Source organism: Mytilus californianus, unplaced genomic scaffold, assembly GCF_021869535.1.
Source record: "Mytilus californianus isolate M0D057914Y unplaced genomic scaffold, xbMytCali1.0.p SCAF_2, whole genome shotgun sequence".
Taxonomy (NCBI): domain Eukaryota; kingdom Metazoa; phylum Mollusca; class Bivalvia; order Mytilida; family Mytilidae; genus Mytilus; species Mytilus californianus.
Genome location: NW_026262668.1, coordinates 53,590,557 through 53,611,219, shown reverse-complemented (window position 1 = coordinate 53,611,219; position 20,663 = coordinate 53,590,557). Strand labels below are relative to the sequence as shown.

Sequence of the window (20,663 nt, the reverse complement as noted above, 5' to 3'; positions counted from 1 at the left end):
AAAAATAAAAAGAAAGAGTTTTTTGTTTTTTTTTTAATTAAAAGGCATAAATTTGTATGCAATCCATCAGTACGAAACTACAAATCTTTGTAATGAGTCTCCACACATCACCACTGAAAAAAATTTAGCTGATGAGGGAAATACATTAAAAAGAATTAACATTTAGTCATGGAAAATGTCAACGGACAACGGACACCCAGTGATGGCAAAAAAATAAACATGATAAATTAGTTTTTCAATTTTTCTTTTAATTTGTTGTCTCGAAATACTTAGATGAAAGTGTAGGTGTACTTATGCCTGGAATGTACTTCTGCATACACATGGCTATTAGTAAGATCAATTCGTTTAAATGTAAAGAATGCCTCGTCAGCATTTTTGTCGATATAATCGATTTGATAATACAAAATATTTTTTACGAAACGTGAAATCTTTCACTTTGTGAATATAAGGAAATAGATTTCTTTAAGGTGATACAAGTATTGACATAATATATCATAGTTATGTAGGTCATTGACATGTGTTGTATGTTCAATACACAAACAAAAGCTTCGCTTAATTAAATACCTGATACATAGGTAAAAACCCTGTATAATTGTTCTAAAAATAACCAACCTTGCATATATACAGAATAATCATGTCTTCGACGCGTGGATGTGCCGAAAAATGTTTCTATTTAGACAGGGATTGTTCCAATTGTCTTCTTTATGAAGGATTGAACTATTATAATTTGTTAATTTTAACAAAAACCTCAAAATGCAAGGAGTACAAATTTTTGCATGAAATTTGGAATTTTTTGGAGTCGTTCGAAAACGTAAGTTGGGGTTTTATTATTTATCCAACTGGAACATAAGATATGAATTTCAGTTTTTGCTTTTGTATATTTTTATCAGCATATAATGTTTCATTGCATGTTTGTGCAGGACTAACTTTCCTTGCTCAGAATACCTTCATTCATGAGATAAGGAGGTATATTTCAAGATTTGAGGGCATCAATTTGCAATTCGATTTGCCGAAAAGTGAGTTTACTGCATGGCGTCAGCGGGAGCCAGTAAACAAATAATCAAAATTGATGCCGCAAATCTTCAAATGCAATACTCAATTTTAATGCCAGCTCACATATAATACTCATCTACGCTGGAAATCGCGCACAATTTCAAATTATCAATTGTGGAAATGATAACCTGAAGCGTTATCTAATTGCAGATGCACGATTGTGTTAGTTGGTGAAATATTTGGGCTGAAAATATGATACATTTAAGTCAATCGCAAGTCAACATTTGGGCTAAATTTCAAAGTCTATATTTAGGCTACGGTAATCCTGCCATGCACAGGTAAAATACAGGTTTTTAACATATTTATGTTTTATATAACCCTTCCGTTTGCCAGACAGTGTTTGCTTTCAGCCCCCACGTAAGGTGGAAGTGTTATTTTAATCAAGATGAGTCTTAACAGCACTGAATAAAAAAATAATGCATAACGTGCACGTGTAAAACATCTAGGTTAAGATATAAAAGAATTACATTCAATAGACTATTTTATATAACCGATTTTTGACCCCGGAGTATACAATTTTTCGACAGGTTACCTCATGGGTGCTAGGACATTCTGGTACTCGGTCAAGTAAGAGTACCTAAAAGATGAACAATCAAAGTTACAATCGGTGTAATATGAAAATTGTCTATCGATTGTTCTCAGAGATTTGTTGTGGTCCTGAATTTAAAGCTAACATTCTTTAAAACTGTAACCTTGTCGTACTACCTGATCTCATCCATAAAATGGTGTAAACTGGCACCAATTCCTTTTCTTTTCAAAATAGCATTATTTGCAAATTGTGATTGTATTTTTGTTTTTGTTTTATTTTTAAAAAAGGGACAATCGGGAAGACAGTCACCGTAAATTTGACCCAATTTTGTTTAGCCCAAATGATGTCATTGTCACGCTTATGATTTAGCTAAAATGTCTTGCGCTCTTTCTAACATACGCTCAAAAAGTGTTGCATTAAAATTTCAAATTATAGTACGTTTTGAAAATCATGTTGATGTAAATGGTAGATGCTGTTGTTTTCAGATATATTACAATATATTTAGTTAATCGTAGTTTTTTACATACGTTGTGCATAAAGATGTGAAATCTACGAATCCGCATTTGATATGAAGATAATAATCTTCAATTCTGTTTTGGGGAAGACTATTTCCTTTCTCTATCAGCAATATGTCATTTTGCATTTTACAATCTCGTTGTGTGCACGTTTGAATGTAAATTTGGCGGTCATTGTTACAGGTATAGTTGAGGGTGTGGAGGGGGTTTACTGAATAGAGAATAACGGGCAAAAAATATAAAGAATAAAGAAAAATGGACCAAAAAAATAAAAGAAAAGAATAATGAGGTGCTGAAAAATAAAGAATAGAGAATAATGGGCAAAAAATATAAAGAATAAAGAAAAATGGCCTAAAAAATTACAGAATACAGAATTGAAGGACCCCCATCCAGACCCTCATACTCAGGTTGACAAATGAACTCGGACGTATTATATACCATTTTTTCTTTATGAGAAATTATTTATATTAATCAGAATTGCATCTCTTATAGCATTAGTATTAAAACTTATTTTTTTTCTGAGTAGAAAGAACAACGTTAATTGTGTTCCGTTAAACAGTTTTAAATTTCTTTTCATGTTTTATATCTATTTTAATTTTTTAAGTTGGTAGGTTACAAGACTCCACTGGTTATGTTAACCTCTCAGTACTTATTAGTACAGTTGTACGTCTGTCTTCTTTTGAATGATAAATAGTGGGCTATTGTTTGATTTTAAAAAGCCAGTTACCTATTTAATCTTGAACTATCTCAATTTCATAAGCTAAAAGTTCAAAAATCGAGAGAAAAAAAATTGTGTGCATTTGTGTATCCATTCCGTTTAATAATAAAAGCCGCAAAAATACATTAAAGTGTGTAACACAGTAACATTGACTACGGGTACAATACAATATGCTGTGATGCAATTTTTTCCTCATTTTTATTAAGCGGTGGTCATGTTTGATACCATTTGGGTTATTAACCTAAAAAAAAATGACTTTTGAACACCGGTATACTACTGTTGCCTTTATTTCGTCGAAGTTTTAGCTTTTAAAAATATTTTTTCAATGGATTTGTTTTTATCAGATCCCCATTAGCAATCACTGGAAACTGGGTATTTATAACTATATAAATGATCATTTTAAAGATAATATGTAACCCTTTTAAAACCTTTTTTAACTATGTAATTTGGTCAAAGTAATTCTCTGCATCATAAACTAGAAAACGAACATAAACTAGAATGTCATACCGTATTTAAAAAAAAAATGTATATTTGTATAATTTCAAATTCCCTTTTTTCGGTTTGTTAGTTTAAGGTGTATCTTTTTTATATGTTGTTTAAAATGTTTATGCTTTTTAAATTGATTTATGTTTACAGAATGAATGACACAGAGTTCAAGGTCGGTGATATTGTTGCCACAGTGGTTATCATCTTGTCATTAGTGATAGCTATTGTCATTGCTGTTTGTTGTCGATGTAATAAAAGACATAAACAGGATAGTAAGAAGGTATTGTTTATATAAATTTTTGATTAAAGGAATTTTAGAAGAAGTAAAAAAAAAGTATAACAAAAATACCAAACTAGATGGTAAATTCAAAAAGGGAAGTCCATAAAAACTGGCAAAATCAAAAGTTATCAATCAACTGAAGAAACCAGTGGAAAACATCTGTCATATTCCTGACTTGGTACAGGCATTTTCCGAAGAAACTTTGCCTCAGAATTTAATCTACGTAATATTCCATCTAAAACTCAATATTTAAGTTTAAAATATGCATAATGTTAAAAAACGAACATATTTTCTGTTTACATTTTGCTTAAGAAAGAGGCGTTCGCTCCGAGGTAAGATAATATTCCTGATACTTGCCAGATTTACTGTTTTATACCCAGGCTTAGATGGCCTAAACCAGAGTTGGCATAATGTTTTTTTTTTTAATTTTTGGTTTCAAATGTTCCTCAACTTTCTAATTGCTTTGGCCTTCCAATTGGGTTCATTCGAGCGCCACAGATTAATTTTATGTAGACGAAATGCACGTCTGGCGTATTAAATTATAAGTCTGGTATATTTGATGATGTTTTTACAACCACTTGCATTCTGGGTAATTTTGTTTTAATTCGTACACCACAACGTTGTGATTGGTTAAAAACGGCCTATACAATCGAAATTCAACCAATGACGTAACGTTACTTTCATATTAGTGTACGAACAATGAGATTACCCATAGTCCTGTAGATTCTGAAAATTTATTTCTAAATGTTTGATTTGGGCGTCACTTATGAGTCAAATGTAGACAAAACAATGTCGTCACAAGTCGGTTATTTCGTCACTGCTTGTAGCTAAAATTGAGAATGGAAATGGGGAATGTGTCAAAGAGACAACAACCCGACCATAGAGCAGACAACAGCTGAAGGCCACCAATGGGTCTTCAATGCAGCGAGAAACTCCCGCACCCGGAGGCGTCCTTCAGCTGGCCCCAGAACAAATAAGTGTACTAGTTCACTGATAATGGACGTCATACTAAACTCAAATTAAAAATGATACAAGACTAACAAAGGCCAGAGGCTCCTGACTTGGGACAGGCGCAAAAATGCGGCGGGGTTAAACATGTTTTTTGAGATCTCAACCCTCCCCCTATACCTCTAGCTATCTGTTTATGTTTTATTTTATTTGATGTTGACGTCAGCTATTTGTTCTTACCTGCTGTTAAATTCATTGACAGCGAATAGAAACTCGGTTAAACAGCTTTTCATGCAGTTTGGGCACTTCTCAATTGTAAAAAATCTTGTAGTAACCTCGAGATGGCTAGCAAGAAATTATGCGTAAACTATGGCGAATGGACGTGCTCTCAATCAGACGATGAAAGCAGGATACCTGTTCTGTGCAATCGACTCCTCTTACAGTTTTCAACCTCAGGTCTTTAAAATTTTGGAATGTTCGTATATACATTTTGTACATTTAAGATACACACCTATTTTTGCGGACGCATATGAATAGGGCCTTTCAAATTACGAATATTAAGTATTTCAGCTCGGCCACTTAAGTCTTTGACACATTCTAAACATTTTTTGTTTACATTATATTGGTTTCCTGTCTCGTGGACGTTAAACCCACATATTCATTATTAATAGACTATGTTATATCATAAACAACTCTTCATTCAACAACAATAGATTGCCGAAACAATTAATAATAGAGCAACATTATAAAATTGGAATGCATTCAAAGAACCCAATTCGAAAGTAGATACATATGTTTATGTTTAGCATTTAATTACCTTGAACGATTTTCTAAATATACTTTAAAAGTCAGTTTAAATTAAGTATTATATGCAATATCATGTTTCTCTTTTTTATGGACAGATTATTGTAGACAGAGATGCAACATACATTCCGGTAGCCAAAATTATGGGTAAGAATATATTGTCATCCATTATAACACATAAGCACATTCACGCAAATTATATTCATTTGTAAACACGTGAATAAATGAATAAAACTATACCGTAAATTGTGAATGTGGACGCAATAGTAAGAACGAAAATGCTTAATAAACGGAAGCGGTCCGATCTTCAGAAATCTACTTGTCGTAACCACAATTCCGTCCTTTTTCTTCGATTGTGATATAACCAAATTCGACTTTCAACCATATTGTTTCTGGTAATGAATAACGCGACGAATGTCACTAGTGGAGCACGACCTGCTTGCCCTTCCGGAACAAATGAGTATATTCCCGTTTTGTGGGTGGGTTCGTATTGCTCAATCTTTAGTTTTCTGTGTAATATTTTTCGTTTTGGCCATGGTGTTATCTCTTTTTAAAGGACTTAGGATTTTTTTGTTTCCTCCCTTGTGTCTTCTGTCTCTTTGTATGAATGTCAGCAAGTAATGGATTTTGAATTTTCAGTCAAATTTAATCATTTTATTGCTTGGATATTATAAATCATTCCATCAACGGAAAAATTATAATTCTAAAACTTCGACATATTTTGATACCTATATAGGGGAAGTTTATTTCAAATTGGCCGTATTAACTTGTGCCTTAAGTGCGCTGAAATATATTTGGAAATACATAATTTCTCCATTGGTGCATGAACTATACTCTGTCTTAACAGTTCAAATAGACATTAATAAGTAAAGTTTAGTCTGAGTGATTTTTGTTTGTTGAACGTCAAGTGACAAACATATATCACCTGCATACGGAGTAAAATGTTTAATAATCTCTCGGTTAATACGATAGTCAAGGGCTAGCATTTCCTTTCATGATAACTTGATATTACTGCTTACAAGAAGCTATTACATCAAGGGTTCCAGGTGGTAACGTTGAAGACATGACATCCCTTCGAAAGTTTTACGGACGTCATCATGGTTAAGTTAACCATTATGGAATTACTGTGTTAATCATGACAACTGATATGTTTTATTAGTTGCAAACACAATCCCGTCCTCTTCTTTTTGGTTGTGACATTACCAAAAGCTAATTACTTACTTAAGCAACACGATAGATGCAGCATTTGGAGCAGGAACTGTTTACCTTTTCGGAGCACTTGAGTTCACCCTCACTTTTTTGATGGGGTTCTTGTTGCTCAGTCTTTAGTTTCTATATGATATTTTGTTATTTTGTTTGTCTTTTACTTCGTAGTTTTGATTTTAAGCCATGGTATTGTCTGTTTTTTGTTGTTTTTTTTTTTACTTTTTGAATTTTTGAATGCCCCTCGGTATCTTCTCTCTTTATTTTTAAAGACCAGAACACATTTACAAATAATACAAAAGTTTGGTTCTGCAAAGTTTGTTGACAGGGATGATGGGTGAAAGATTTTACTGCCACTGGAAAATGAGGGTAGGTCGGATAGGATAGAATTTTTTATTTGCAATATGGTACCTACGGTTTCCTCAATAATTTGCTGCAACGAATTCTTTAATCTTAAGGAAGCGTTGAAAATCAGTTTGTATTTCTTAATTTTTACACTGCTTTTTTCTGACAATTTTAGACAATACATCATCATTACATGCATTTCATGTTTATTAATGTCACATCGCAGTTTTTCTTTTTTAAATTTGATATTTTGAAACTTAAAAATAATAAATGAAATATACCATGTCTTTCTGCTCCAGTAAAATTGGTAACGCTAACGGATTTATACCTCAGTTTATATGCAGATTTTACAACTAATCTTCATATATTTATGAGAACTAAATATATGTATTACACCAAAGTTGAAGCCGTCTGTTCGAATATTTTACGGACGCTGTCATGATGCGGTTGACTGTTCTGGAATATATGTATCACATATGACTACATGAGCAACAATCACGTTCTCTTTTCTCGTTTGTGAGATCACTGAATACAGAACATCAACAGATTTTTCCAACCACAGGCAACACGACAGGGGCCTCATGTGAAACGGGAACAACTGATTATCCTTCAGGGGCACCTGCATTTATCCCTTTTTTTCCAAGTCTGCAAGATTAAAGATAACAAAGTTTTTGAACTTTTATGACTGATTACAAGGACTGTATTTTTGTTCATTCAAGTACAAACATATTTTTTTTCAGGCTAGGGAACACAAAATAAATTCACTACAATTTGGAATCAGATTTAATTCACACAAAAAGTTCAAGGCATCAATCAATTTTCAAATGAAATGTCCTGTCGTCAATTTGTACATAACTGCCGACGCACTTGCATTAAAAACCCCAAAACGCCAAACAAGCTCACATCGTATTTTAAAGGCTATATATAAGGGATGTCATGTAATTAATTCATTCTGAGAACTGAACTATGAGTCATTTATAACATTTATAAATTCAAAATGGTGTAATATTCATAGATAAATTGTTTTGTTTACCTACTGGTTCCATGATACGATCTCCATGTTTCATCTCAAAGATTCACAACTTTGGAATTTTCCCAGTTTAAATACAGTTGGATAGAGGTCTCAGGAAGACTCAACATAAAGGGAGGGATAGTACAGTTTTAGTCTAAGTTTAAGCACTTAGAAGTTCGAGGCATATAAATGTTGAAAATATGCAGCACAATCCTATGACTATGTTTTGACCTTTGCAAAAAAATAGTAGTGCATGTGAAATTTCAATTCCAGGATATAATTTTTTCCGAAACTTTACTTTAAAATGGAACAGTTTAAGCCGTTAAAGGAGTGCCTATAGGAAATTAATTGCATTGTCTATATTTAAAGTGCAATCTCTTATCTAGCCTGTAGTTTAAGAGCTTGGTTTTAATCATTCAAATACATGAAAATGTAATGTTTTTCACACTTTTAATGTGAATGACCGTTGTAAAAATTATTTTTATTGTATCAAGTCAAACTTCTTATGATTGATAAGTATAGTGTTACTCTATATGAAGTTATATGATGTAATTACAAAAAGATTAATGGTTGAAATGTATGAAAAACATGAAACTTTTGTTTGTATGCATTTTAAAAATATTTGACAATGTGTGATAAAAGGAAGAATCGGTTACACCTATTATAATTGAAAATGGGAGAAGAGCCAATTTATCCTGAATTTGTTTCACTCGCATGTTCAGAAACATAAAGTTGTTAAGACCTATTGGAATTTTAATATTAAGGAGTCTTTTTAATACTCATAAAAAAAAACATGCAACAGTTTTATATATTCCTCTACTATCAACATGATAACACAATTCCATATTGCAGTCCTAAGTATGAAATCGTCCAAATCATAATTGCATATTGTTATTCTAAATTGTTTTCAAAAATTGATCGCCCTGAAGATCACAAAAAACATTTTATGAAAATTAAATATGTCAATAAAGGTTTTGATTTTGTAAATAATGCCGGTATTTTTAATGATCATTCTGTTAAAGAACAAATTCCTGGCTATTTTGATAATACTGAACTCCCTCTTATTTGTTATGTTTACAAAAAATCTACACGGAAATATGTGTTTGTTTACAGCGAAGTGTGTAAAGATGTTAATATCAGTGACAATACATCTACCTCATGAAATTGCAGTAAATCCGAATACATTTATGGCCCCAGTTCCCATGTTATAACAGGAGACCTTAACATCGTTCGTGACCAAGAGTTGAAATCATTCCTCAGTAAAGGACCTAAATATCGTCACCCGTCAATTATTAATTGGAATGAGTGTCGTAACATTATCCACGACTCAATCCGTACTTACTGCTCTAAATGGATAAAACGAGAAAAAGCTGACAAGAAATCATTAGATTCTTTTTTTAATTCGGTAATGAAAATAGTTGATATACGTATTCAACATTTTAAAGATCATTTTACTCCTAACAACAACCATAATAGCCCAATTTCCCGTATCAAACATAAGCTAAAAGAACTCGCCAAGGAATATATTTTTGTCCCGGCTGATAAGGCTGCTAACAATATCATTATTGTTTTACATTGATGTTCTACAAAAGGAAATCACGAATTCACCAACATTCCAACTGACTCCATTTTCGGAAAATGACATCTGTAACAAACATAAACTTTTAGCAACCTCTTTACAAGCAGAACCAAATACAATGAAAGTTCCAACTATGTACTGGCTTCCGAAGCTGCACAAAAATATTTACAAATATAGATTTATTTCGTCTCCAAGCCATTGTTCCACTGCTAAACTATCTATTCTACTTTCTAGTACACTTGGTACAATCAAAAACCTGGTAATAAATTGTTCAAATAAGGCCTTTGAAAATAGTGGAAATAATTACTTTTGGAGTGTCAAAAATTCGTTGGAAGTACTTGATAAATTGCATGCTTATATTGGTGATTTCGAATCTGTTCAAAGTTTTGATTTTTCTACCCTATATACCACGTTGCCTCATAATCTAATTAAGAAAAAAATCACACACCTTATTAAATGGGCATTTAAAAAGTCGGAATGCGAATATATATGTTCAAACTCTTTTAGGTCATTTTTTAGTAACAACAAACAAAAGAACTATGTCAATTGGACCTGCCCTTGAATTTTTACTAGATAACATTTTTGTTCGTAATGGAGATTCCGTATATCGTCAGGTTATCGGAATTTCCATGGGGATTAACTGTGCACCACTTATTGTAGACCTGTTTCTGTATTGTTATGAGTTACTATTTATGACTAAAATCAGCAAAGACCCATCGAAACAACATCTGATTAAAAAATTTGATAACACTTTTAGATATTTAGATAATATATTGGCTCTCAATAAGGACGACTTCAGTATGTACACTAAAGAGATTTATCCTGCCAAACTGACTTTAAATAAAGCTATTACTAACAATGAACACTGCCCTTTCCTGGATCTTGATATCGTTATCTTTAACTGGAAGCTTGATACCAAAATGTATGATAAAAGAGATGATTTTTCATTTCCTATTGTTAATTATCCATTTTTAGATGGTGACGTTCCTTTGTCGCCATCTTATGGTGTTTATATATCTCAACTTGTTCGATTCGGTCGTGTATGTAACAACTTATTTGATTTCAACGAAAGAAATCTCTGTATTACTGAAAAATTTTTACACCAGGGTTTTCGATATCACAAACTGGTCAAAACATTTACTAAATTTTATCATCGGCACAAGGACATCATTCGTAAATATAAATCAACATGCAGACATCTTATACATTCAGGTATTTCACATCCAATATTTTATGGTAATATTCTTTACAAAGCACAAAAATGTCGGCATTCACCTCAAAAGCTAACCAAACCTTTAAACAGACTTATTCGGAAAGGATATAGTTACGATACTGTTGTCAAGTCATTAAGGATTGCATATTTTGGTATTAATATTGATTCACTCATAGGGTCTTTGCATCGGAAATAAACACATTTATTCTAAAACTAGTTGTTGGCATGATACGGGTTATGTTCTTCTCATATATTTTATGATGGTATGATACTTAACCCCTAACGGGAGGGATTGTACTTGATTTTTATATGATGAAGACATAATCTTTCAATCAGTTTAATTGAGGTCTGGAACTGGCATGTCATTAACTGCTAGTAGTCCTTTGTTCATTTATGTATCATTGTCATTTTGCTTAGTTTCTTTTGTTACCTATTCTGACATCGGACTCGGACTTCTTTTAAACTGAGTTTTACTGTGCGTATTGCTATGTGTTTCTTTATTCTACATTGGCTAGAGGTATAGGGGGAGGATTGAGATCTCACAAAACATATTTAATCCCGCCGCATTTTTGCGCCTGTCCCAAGTCAGGAGCCTCTGGCCTTTGTTAGTCTTGTATGTTTTTTTAATTTTAGTTCATTGATATGTTTTGGAGTTAAGTGTGACGTCCATTTTCACTGAACAAGTACACAATTTTATTTAGGGGCCAACTGAGGACATCCTCCGGGTTCGGGATTTTCTCGCTGCGTTGAAGACCCATTGGTGGCCTTCGGCTGTTGTCTGCTCTTTGTTCGGGTTGTTGTCTCTTTGACATATTCCCCATTTCCATTCTCAATTTTATGTTGAAGAAAATCCTACAAATGTTTTTTAGATTTTGCATCTACGGAATGAATTAATTGGTAGTTGAATGACAATAATTAGACTCTGAGTTACTTTCTACATAATTTGGTTTTGGTTAACAATGTCCTTTCTATTCAATTTTAAAGGTTATGCTAATTTTGTCCAAGACTTTTTAAATAACTGTTTTGAAGCATTGTTAAATAATTTTGTCACATGTTCGAAAATGCTCCAAAATGTTGTTAAAGCCTTAAAGAACTTATATGAATCCATAATACAGCGAGTTTAAGTAAAGAATTAAGGACATTTAGAAAATGGCGCTTGTGAGAAATAAATTCAGGAGTAATAGGCCCTACCTTGAAAAAAAGTGATTGATCGTATCTTGTTTAACTGACTTTTTAACAATAATTTGCAACGTTGGTGTATGGGCTTACATTAATTACTACTATTTGTACCTTATCAAGGTAAATCCAAAACATCTTTTATCTTTCAAAGACCGTTGATAATTCCGAATTGTTTTCATTCTGGTTTCCTATTTACTTTCTCTTTAATTTACTTCCTCGGTCCTATGATAACAGTGATATGAAAAGGCAAGCAAATACTTTAAGTTATAAATTATAGAGATAAACATAATGCAACTAACCATACAGCGGTAAGCTCACGAGAAGTCATTGTAAGTCTAAATAATAATTCAGACATGTGACTCTGCCGGCGGGAGTGAAAATCGATTTCTCTTCCGTCCTTCCTGTTCTTCTTTTTTTTTGACACTCATAAATTCTGTATTTCAATCCTTGCTGTTTAACAATAGTAATTCAAATCTTCCGTTTTTTTTTAAATTTCAACCTTTTACCTGCAAAATTATATAGAATTTAGGTAAAGTCGAAAAATATGCAAAAAATACCTGATGAACACAATTCAACACGTTTTGGTAAATTGCATTAATGATAATGCCATGGTGTGTCTTTTTATAATGACAATCATCCCAGTATCTGATGTAGGTCCACATATTGGATAATGTTTGCTTTAAGACAAACTTCAGGGACCAACATAATTTTTCAGAGGATGTGTATCGTAACTTTATTGGACGATTCTATGACAACGTTGGTGTGTTAAGGTGTGTGGACAAGATTTCCCTGAAGGAAATAACCTTTTATTGCAATAAAAGAACAATTTCGCATTTAAATGCAGTGAAACAACAATTTCAACTCAAAACATGAATATTTTCAGCATTATAAAGCAAAGTATAAAGCACCAATAAGGCAAAAGTCTGTTTTGTTTAATTCGGGTCATTACTTTAAAATATAGCTATTGGTTTAAGTTGTTCAGAAGTTAAGATGACAAAATTCAAACTTCCTTTCAATTTTAACAAAAGATGGTTCTTTAGTGCAAAGGATCGCTTCTAAAATCAAATATCTGCGTTGAAAATTACCACATACCGAATGTGCTAAAACGCAATTTTATTTAATATCATTACTTAAGAATTGCGGCGAAAATATGATATATTTTTGTTCTCTTACATTATATATCATAAAATAAACCAGAACTACAGTTCTTGAATATTTCTCGTAAAAGATACCAAAGGATTACCAAACTCATAAGTAGAAGCCATGACAAAAAAACACGTGGGGTGATCATAGGTGCTCCAGAAGGGTAAGCAGATCCTACTCAACATGTAACACCCGTCGTGTCGCTCATGTAAGTACAAAACCGGTGATAAATCTAGTTCGGTAGGTCACATTCGAGACAAAGAGGACGAGATTGCGACTACGACAATTGGAACAAAGCGTGTTGACCAAGATGAAGGGCGAAATATCTAATTTGCTAATTGAAAATGAGGACATGTTGATTAGACGCAGACATTGTGTGCCTCGCAATAGACAACGTACGGACCCCTGAAAAAGTTGTTTCAAGTGTTCTTTAACGTAAAGAAAGTGCACTTTCTCCCTTCCCGATTCAAATAAGCTTGAAGGTTTAACGTCCCTATTCCGACCTGATGGCTGCGTACTTAAACACCCCACACAGTTACACAGACGCCTCTTGTGGGGTGGTCGTATCGCGTAGACGGAAAACTAAGAACGAATTCGATCCATACCCAGGGTAGCTGAGAGGATATTAAGCATTATTTTTGTATGGCAAGCTTTGAATGTTTTTCTGTTAATTGATAATCATAGTAAAATATATAAAATTGAGAATGGAAATGGGGAATGTGTCAAAGAGACAACAACCCGACCATAGAGCAGACAACAGCCGAAGGCCACCAATGGGTCTTCAATGCAGCGAGAAACTCCCGCACCCGCTGGCGTCCTTCAGCTGGCCCCTAAACAAATATGTATACTAGTTCTGTGATAATGGACGTCATACTAAACTCTAAATTATACACAAGAAACTAAAATTAGAAATGATACAAGACTAACAAAGGCCAGAGGCTCCTGACCTGGGACAGGCGCAAAAATGCGGCGGGGTGAAACATGTTTTTTGAGATCTCAACCCTCCCCCTATACCTCTAGCCAATGTAGAAAAAACAAACGCACAACAGTACGCACAGTAAAACTCAGTTTAAGAGAAGTCCGAGTCCGATGTTAGAATAGCAAACAAAAGAAAATAAACAAAATGACAATAATACATAAATAACAACAGACTACTAGCAGTTACTGACATACCAGTTCCAGACCTCAATTAAACTGATTGAAAGTTTATGTCTTTATCATATGAATATCAGGCACAATCCCTCCTGTTAGGATTTTAATATTGTACCATCATAAAATATGTGAGAAGAACATAACCCGTGTCATGCCAACAACTGGTTTTAGAATAAATATGTTTAATTCCGATGCAAAGACCCTATAAGTGAATCAATATTAAAGCCAAAATATGCAATCTTTAATGACCTGACAACAGTATCGTAACTATATCCCTTCTTAATAAGTCTGTTTAAAGGTTTTGTTAGCTTTTGAGGTGAATACTGACATTTTTGTGCTTTGTAAATAATATTACCATAAAAGATTGGATGTGAAATACCTGAACGTATAAGATGTCTGCATGTTGAGTTATATTTACGAATGATGTCCTTATACCGATGATAAAATTTAGTAAATGTTTTGACTAGTTTATGATATCGAAAACCCTGGTGTAATAATTTTTCAGTAATACATAAATTTCTCTCGCTAAAATCTAATACGTTGTTACATACACGAGCGAATCGTACAAGTTGAGATATATAAACACCATAAGATGGTGACGTTTATTTTCTATTTAGAGATTGCTTTATCTATATATAACATGATACATATTTATTATAAAGTTATATCATAACGATCCTACTGCTTGTCGATACTTTTATTTTGGCATTGCACAAGTCATGTCTTCTTTGACTGTCCATGGCGTTAAAACACTAAATCCCTCGGATGTGTTTTAATTGATTTTAGTCTCTGATGCCTGATATTTTTATTATTCATTGTTTTTGGATTTTAACTAGCTTTCAGTAACTGCGAGTACTCTCAAATCGCACTTTCGTGTTAATTTGCCCTGTTGACACAATTTGTAATGCATTTCTGTAATTCAATGTTTACTTAATTTGTGTTATTTCTCGTCTCACTATTTCTAATATGTTCCACCTTTGATAAGTATTTAGTATGACGACAAATATTCACTTCTGTACTCGTACTGTGAACAACTAATTTATTAATTTTGTAAAAAATGTTTACTTCCGTACTCCTAACAACAAACTATTTCGTTCAGCGTATGTTTACTTGTGTTTGTATAAATGTCTTTTTGATCGAGTTAAGCCATTTCAATTAATATTTTATAGTGTGGCTTTTTATGTTGTAATGTTACACTATTGTCTCAGGTTAGGGTGAAGATTGGCGCCTGTTAAAACGTTTAAACCCGCTGCATTTTCATGCATCTGTCCTTAGTCAGGAGCCTGTTGTTCAGTGGTTGTAGTTTGTTGGTGTGGTTCATAAGTGTTTCTCGTTTCTCGTTTTTTATATAGATTAGACCGTTGTTTTTCCTTTTTGAATTGTTTTACACTAGTCATTTTGGGGCCTTTATAGCTTACTGTTCGGTGTGGTCCAAGGCTCCGTGTTGAAGGCCGTACTTTGACCTATATTTGCTCACTTTTTATATATTGTGATTTGGATGGAGAGTTGCCTCATTGGCACTCATACCACATTATTTATATGAATCAACTATAATATATTTTTTGATACAATGCCTTCTGTTTTCCAGGTTCTGATTGTGGTGTCTGTCTAGATTCTAAAGATTCCAGAATGGGTCAAATTGTTAAACTACATTGTAACCATAGTAAGTAAATTATTAAACTACATTGTAACCATAGTAAGAAAATTGTTTAACTACATTGTAACCATAGTAAGTGGAATTTTATTAACCTGCTAATTTAATTTAAACTTTTGTCTTTTGCAAAGTATAAAGTCTTTGTTTTACATGCTATTATTGTTTAATTTCGTTTAAATGTAGTTCTACAGTAACGATGATGAATACACTGTAAAGTAATTTTTTTTCACTATGGTTTTTAAGATCTAAGCTTGTAGATGCACCTACTGAGTCCTTGCTAAAATAAATGACGTCTTAAGTGTACAAATTCTTTACTTCAAATAAATCTTGATTAATAATTCGGGTTCTTTTGTTTTTTTATGATATTTTTTATTTTGATATTATAATTTGAAACGGATAGTTATAAATATAGGATGAAAAAATAATTGCTTCAGATAAAAGCAATTCTATGCTATTAAATGTCATGAACTAAAACAATGGAATCGGAACAATACGTATGTATCATTTTTCAGCATTCCATCAAAAGTGTATGACAGAGTCTTTAAAAAGTCAGACAAAGTGCCCTTTATGTAGGCAGCGGGTAAAACAGTTTACACCAAGTCAGAGAATATTTGCATATTTTCAGACTAAAATAAACCAGTTTCGATATAACTACAATGATGAACAGGGTAAGTGAGTTGTTATAATTGTTACATGTGAATTTGAAGGTAGCAGATTTGAACTTTTGGAAAAGGTAACTTTTTCGAGGTTAAAAATATATGGTAAGATGGATAAATTAAGATGAAAGTTACTGGTTAAGCAAACGTTTTTGAAACTAGTAATATTCCGATATTTTCAAAGATGCAATTAAAACCACAGTCGGAAATACATAAGATATTTGTCAATAGATATAAGAAGATGTGGTATGAGTGCTAATGAGACAACTCACCATCCAAGTCACAATTTGTAAAAGTGAAATCTATTTCATCTCCACATGAAATATCGTAATCATGACAACTACGGGTGTATTTTTGGTCAAATACATATGATACGTAATGATGTTTTTTTTCTGTTATTCAAAATATATGAAAAGGGTGGGGTACTGGATGTCTCAGCCGCTCATGCCTACCAAAACAAATGATCAAAGTGCCCACTCCAACCTTAGTTGATTATACACGTAAAAGACCCGAAAACGTGACATGCTATTGACATACTATTTTCTCAAAATATCGTCACAAAACTGAAAATAAAAACTTTGAAAAGGTACTAATTAATTATTGATATTTACGATTCATTTCTTTCCCTTTTTAAGAATTGACTGCTTATTATTCATACTAATATGTGTGATTGTTCAACGTGGACGTAAACATTGCGTAAAATCTTATAATTTAATTGTATAGAATAAAACTTTCATTTTTTTTATTTCTCAGGTTATTTTCTTGAGTGATATGCATGACATTTCATGGTTATGCCGCTTTGTACAACATCTTAACTTCATAAACATTTTTAACTGTAACATATTTGCTCGCTTTTAAGTTCATATTAATTACTTCTATCATAAACTCTTTATGTTTTTTTTTTCAGATATCGAAAGTAATGTATGACAATAGTAAAATGTCTAAGTCTTATCTGCATTTATTATCGTCCGAATGGATTTTCATGGATAAAATCATTTGGACCTTGAAACTGAAATCCAGGTTCCCGACAGAGTCTTCCTCAACATCATTATGATACAATGAAATTGTGTATAGTAATGTTTTCTTGTGAATGCAAATTTGCTGGACTTCTGGATAACCCATAGGATCATCTATATTATCTATAAACTTTAATCAGTAAATTAATGTTGATGAAAAATATTGTAATCAAATCGCAGAATTCAAAGCAAACCACGTCAGTACTATTCCCACAAACAAAACATCGATAGACTGTTTATGTTCTTAACTTCATCACACATTAAATTTCAGCTGATACATATTAAAATCCAGTAAAAAGTAAGACATACATATCAAGGAACGTACTTGTAAAAGGCATCCAAATAGAAAAAGAAATGTTCTAAGAATGTACAGATATATTTCATGTATGAAAGCAACAGTAGTAGTTATACTTTATCCACTATACATAAACTCATCAAAGATAACTATATGCTAGTAATTTTACATAATGCCATGGTTGCAAAATTCAGACAAAACACACGGACACATGAGCACCATTGTCTGTACATTGCTTGGGGATATTCTATAAAAAAAAAAGTTTTTTTTATTTAGAAATGGTGGGCTTTAGAATTGTGGAAGCTCATTTATTATAACGTGCAAGGTTAGTTTTGACCAATTCTTGACATTTGCCGTATGTCGTAAAATATTTCTGTCGATAAATTGGACACATTGGGAATCCAACGTGGCCTGCATAAACAATAACGGTCCGATTTAAAATATATGGCATAGGACTTTGCAGATGCACCAACATTGTCAATATAAGTATTAAATGTAAAACTTCAATGTAAAGTCGACATGTCTCTTGGGAATTAGCCACCAAGCTTTTCTGAAATGATACAGTTTGTCAAAATAGATGAATTGGAACAAAAATAATAATACATTCTCATAAATCCTGAAAAGATCAAATAAACCCATTATAATCTCCCTCCAAACGATGATGCCGATCCCAACCATCATCAACTAGGCATCGTTACTTAAACCAATGAAATTTAAAAAAACAATACAATATCTGAAAATATTGAAAGATAAAACATTACTTGTGTTTTTTTTATGAATGTTTGACGACTCTTACTTCTATACAATACACGGGGTCTCCATTATTAACAAAATAAAAGGTGACAAAATTATAATTTTTTTCTTATTGGTATATACGTAGACTGTATGTGTGTGTGTGTGACTTTCAATTATTTATCGCCTGTTCATTTGAAGTATTAAATACTTCATTCATATGTGTCCATTTATTATCATTTATTTCAATTTCTCGTTTATCACCATTCCCAATTGTCATTAAATTTTCACGTTATGGCAAGGTCACTAACATATTACCAAACTTTACATTATATGACATTAATGCGTCAGCTTATATTGTATTAAACTTATTTTAACTGTTATTTAAATTAATGAATATAATATCATTCATTATTGATTTCAGTTACATATAAAAAAAAAAAAACATCTTTTGTGATCTTGTCTCCTAAACAATAAAATAAAATGATATTGATTGCATTGTTTCTTTATAAGCTAGGGAAGGTAGATACTTACACGTGGTAACCGGCTATTTTATGCATACTGCTTAGTTCCTCACCAGTTATTCAGATGAGATAAATGTAGCTGATTCTTAAAAAAAGGCGCGGATTTATTATTCTTCGTTTCTGGTAAAATGAATTTACGAGTGTATACAACTGTCTCCTGTTTCAAACGACGATCGTTAGTGTTTATTAAAGACCATTGATGTTATCCACTTCATGTTTATATCAAAAGCTTAGTAGTCAGTGCTTCGGTGCAGACATGCAATTATCAAACGGGTTATTTTCATCTAAAGTTATGTTTTATTTGTTCTCGTCCTGATTTAACATGGAATATTTGCCATCAGACGGGAATAACTCAGACACCTATCAATCAGACAGTCCGTGACTAGGAAAGACAAATTTAAATACACAGGGCTAAACAAAAGGCGAAACAGCATGAGGACGCCTTAGCTCAACATAGTCATATCAAAAAAATATCGCTTGTTATATGAGCAGTTGTTAGGTGCCTATTTTTGTCAGACGCATGCCATATCGAAGCCATTGTATCGATCCTGTTAGATAATTTAAATTGCTTTTAATGATTTATCGTCACCAAGAACGCTCAATACAAAACAATTTAAAAACCATAATTATTTTATGGCGCTGTATGACAAACCGAACATTGAGGGAATAGCAAAAACCATACAAGTTATAACAAATTATATGAAACAGGGTTCCTGCATCAATCTTTTTAGATAACTGACCGTCATAATTTACATGACACTCTCAATTAATGAAGAATGATAATAATCTAAATTAAGCTGTTCCAGTATTTTTGATTTTTAAATATACTAACAAAACTTTAACTCACCAATCCTTTTCATTCAAACCCTGAACAAAGTAAAATATTGAAAAATTCTGATATTTCGTTGAAGCATGTTATGGAAAACACATTTGCCTTCAAATATTAGACATTAAAGAGTATTATTATTTATATTGATCAAAATGTACTAGTAATTTGCTTTTTCTATTCAAATGAAATTACAGAATGGTACAAATATATAAACTTATCAAGGATACCAGGGGCCAGTTTCACAAAGCTGTCTTAGGATGGTCTTACGACATATCTTAGTTCTAAGTGTGTTTCACCAAGTGGTCCTAACTTAGGACATCTCTTAAAGTTGGTCATAAAGTTAGGACTACACGAGAGGTGTCTTATGATGGTCTTATGATAGTCATAAGTTAAGACATCGTTATGATGTCCTAACATGAGTTGTAAACAAATATGGCTGCTGCAGTTTTAATGCACCTCAGACGACGACAACAAAATATACGCAGAAATATAATATTCAGAGACCCTGACAATCATTTGGATTACTTAGATGATGCAGAAATAGTAAGAAAATACAGACTGTCACGTTCTATGATTATTGATATTTTGCAAAATGTTTGAATTTAATCTCCAAAGACCAACGAGGGGATCTCACGCTTTCCCTGTGTCTTTACAAGTTATAGTTGCTTTGAGATTTTTTTGCAACTGGGAGCTCGTTAATGCCGACGTACATAACATTTCCATCTCGAGAGTTTCAAGAATTACCCGTGAAGTGACAGTGTGTTTGAAAAGAGTATGCAACGATTATATCAAGATGCC

At 32.6% G+C, this 20,663-nt stretch overlaps 1 protein-coding gene across 1 annotated transcript; it reads left to right on the top strand.

Annotated features, from left to right (window-relative positions):
* Positions 1-628: 628 nt before the first annotated feature.
* On the top strand, positions 629-19,005 carry LOC127730025 (uncharacterized). Its single transcript, XM_052238075.1, has 6 exons — positions 629-811; positions 3,452-3,581; positions 5,432-5,480; positions 15,748-15,822; positions 16,326-16,481; positions 17,377-19,005. Exons 1-6 carry the CDS (start codon positions 777-779, stop codon positions 17,394-17,396), a joined length of 465 nt encoding a protein of 154 aa, XP_052094035.1. The 5' UTR covers positions 629-776; the 3' UTR covers positions 17,397-19,005.
* The last annotated feature ends 1,658 nt before the right edge of the window (positions 19,006-20,663 follow it).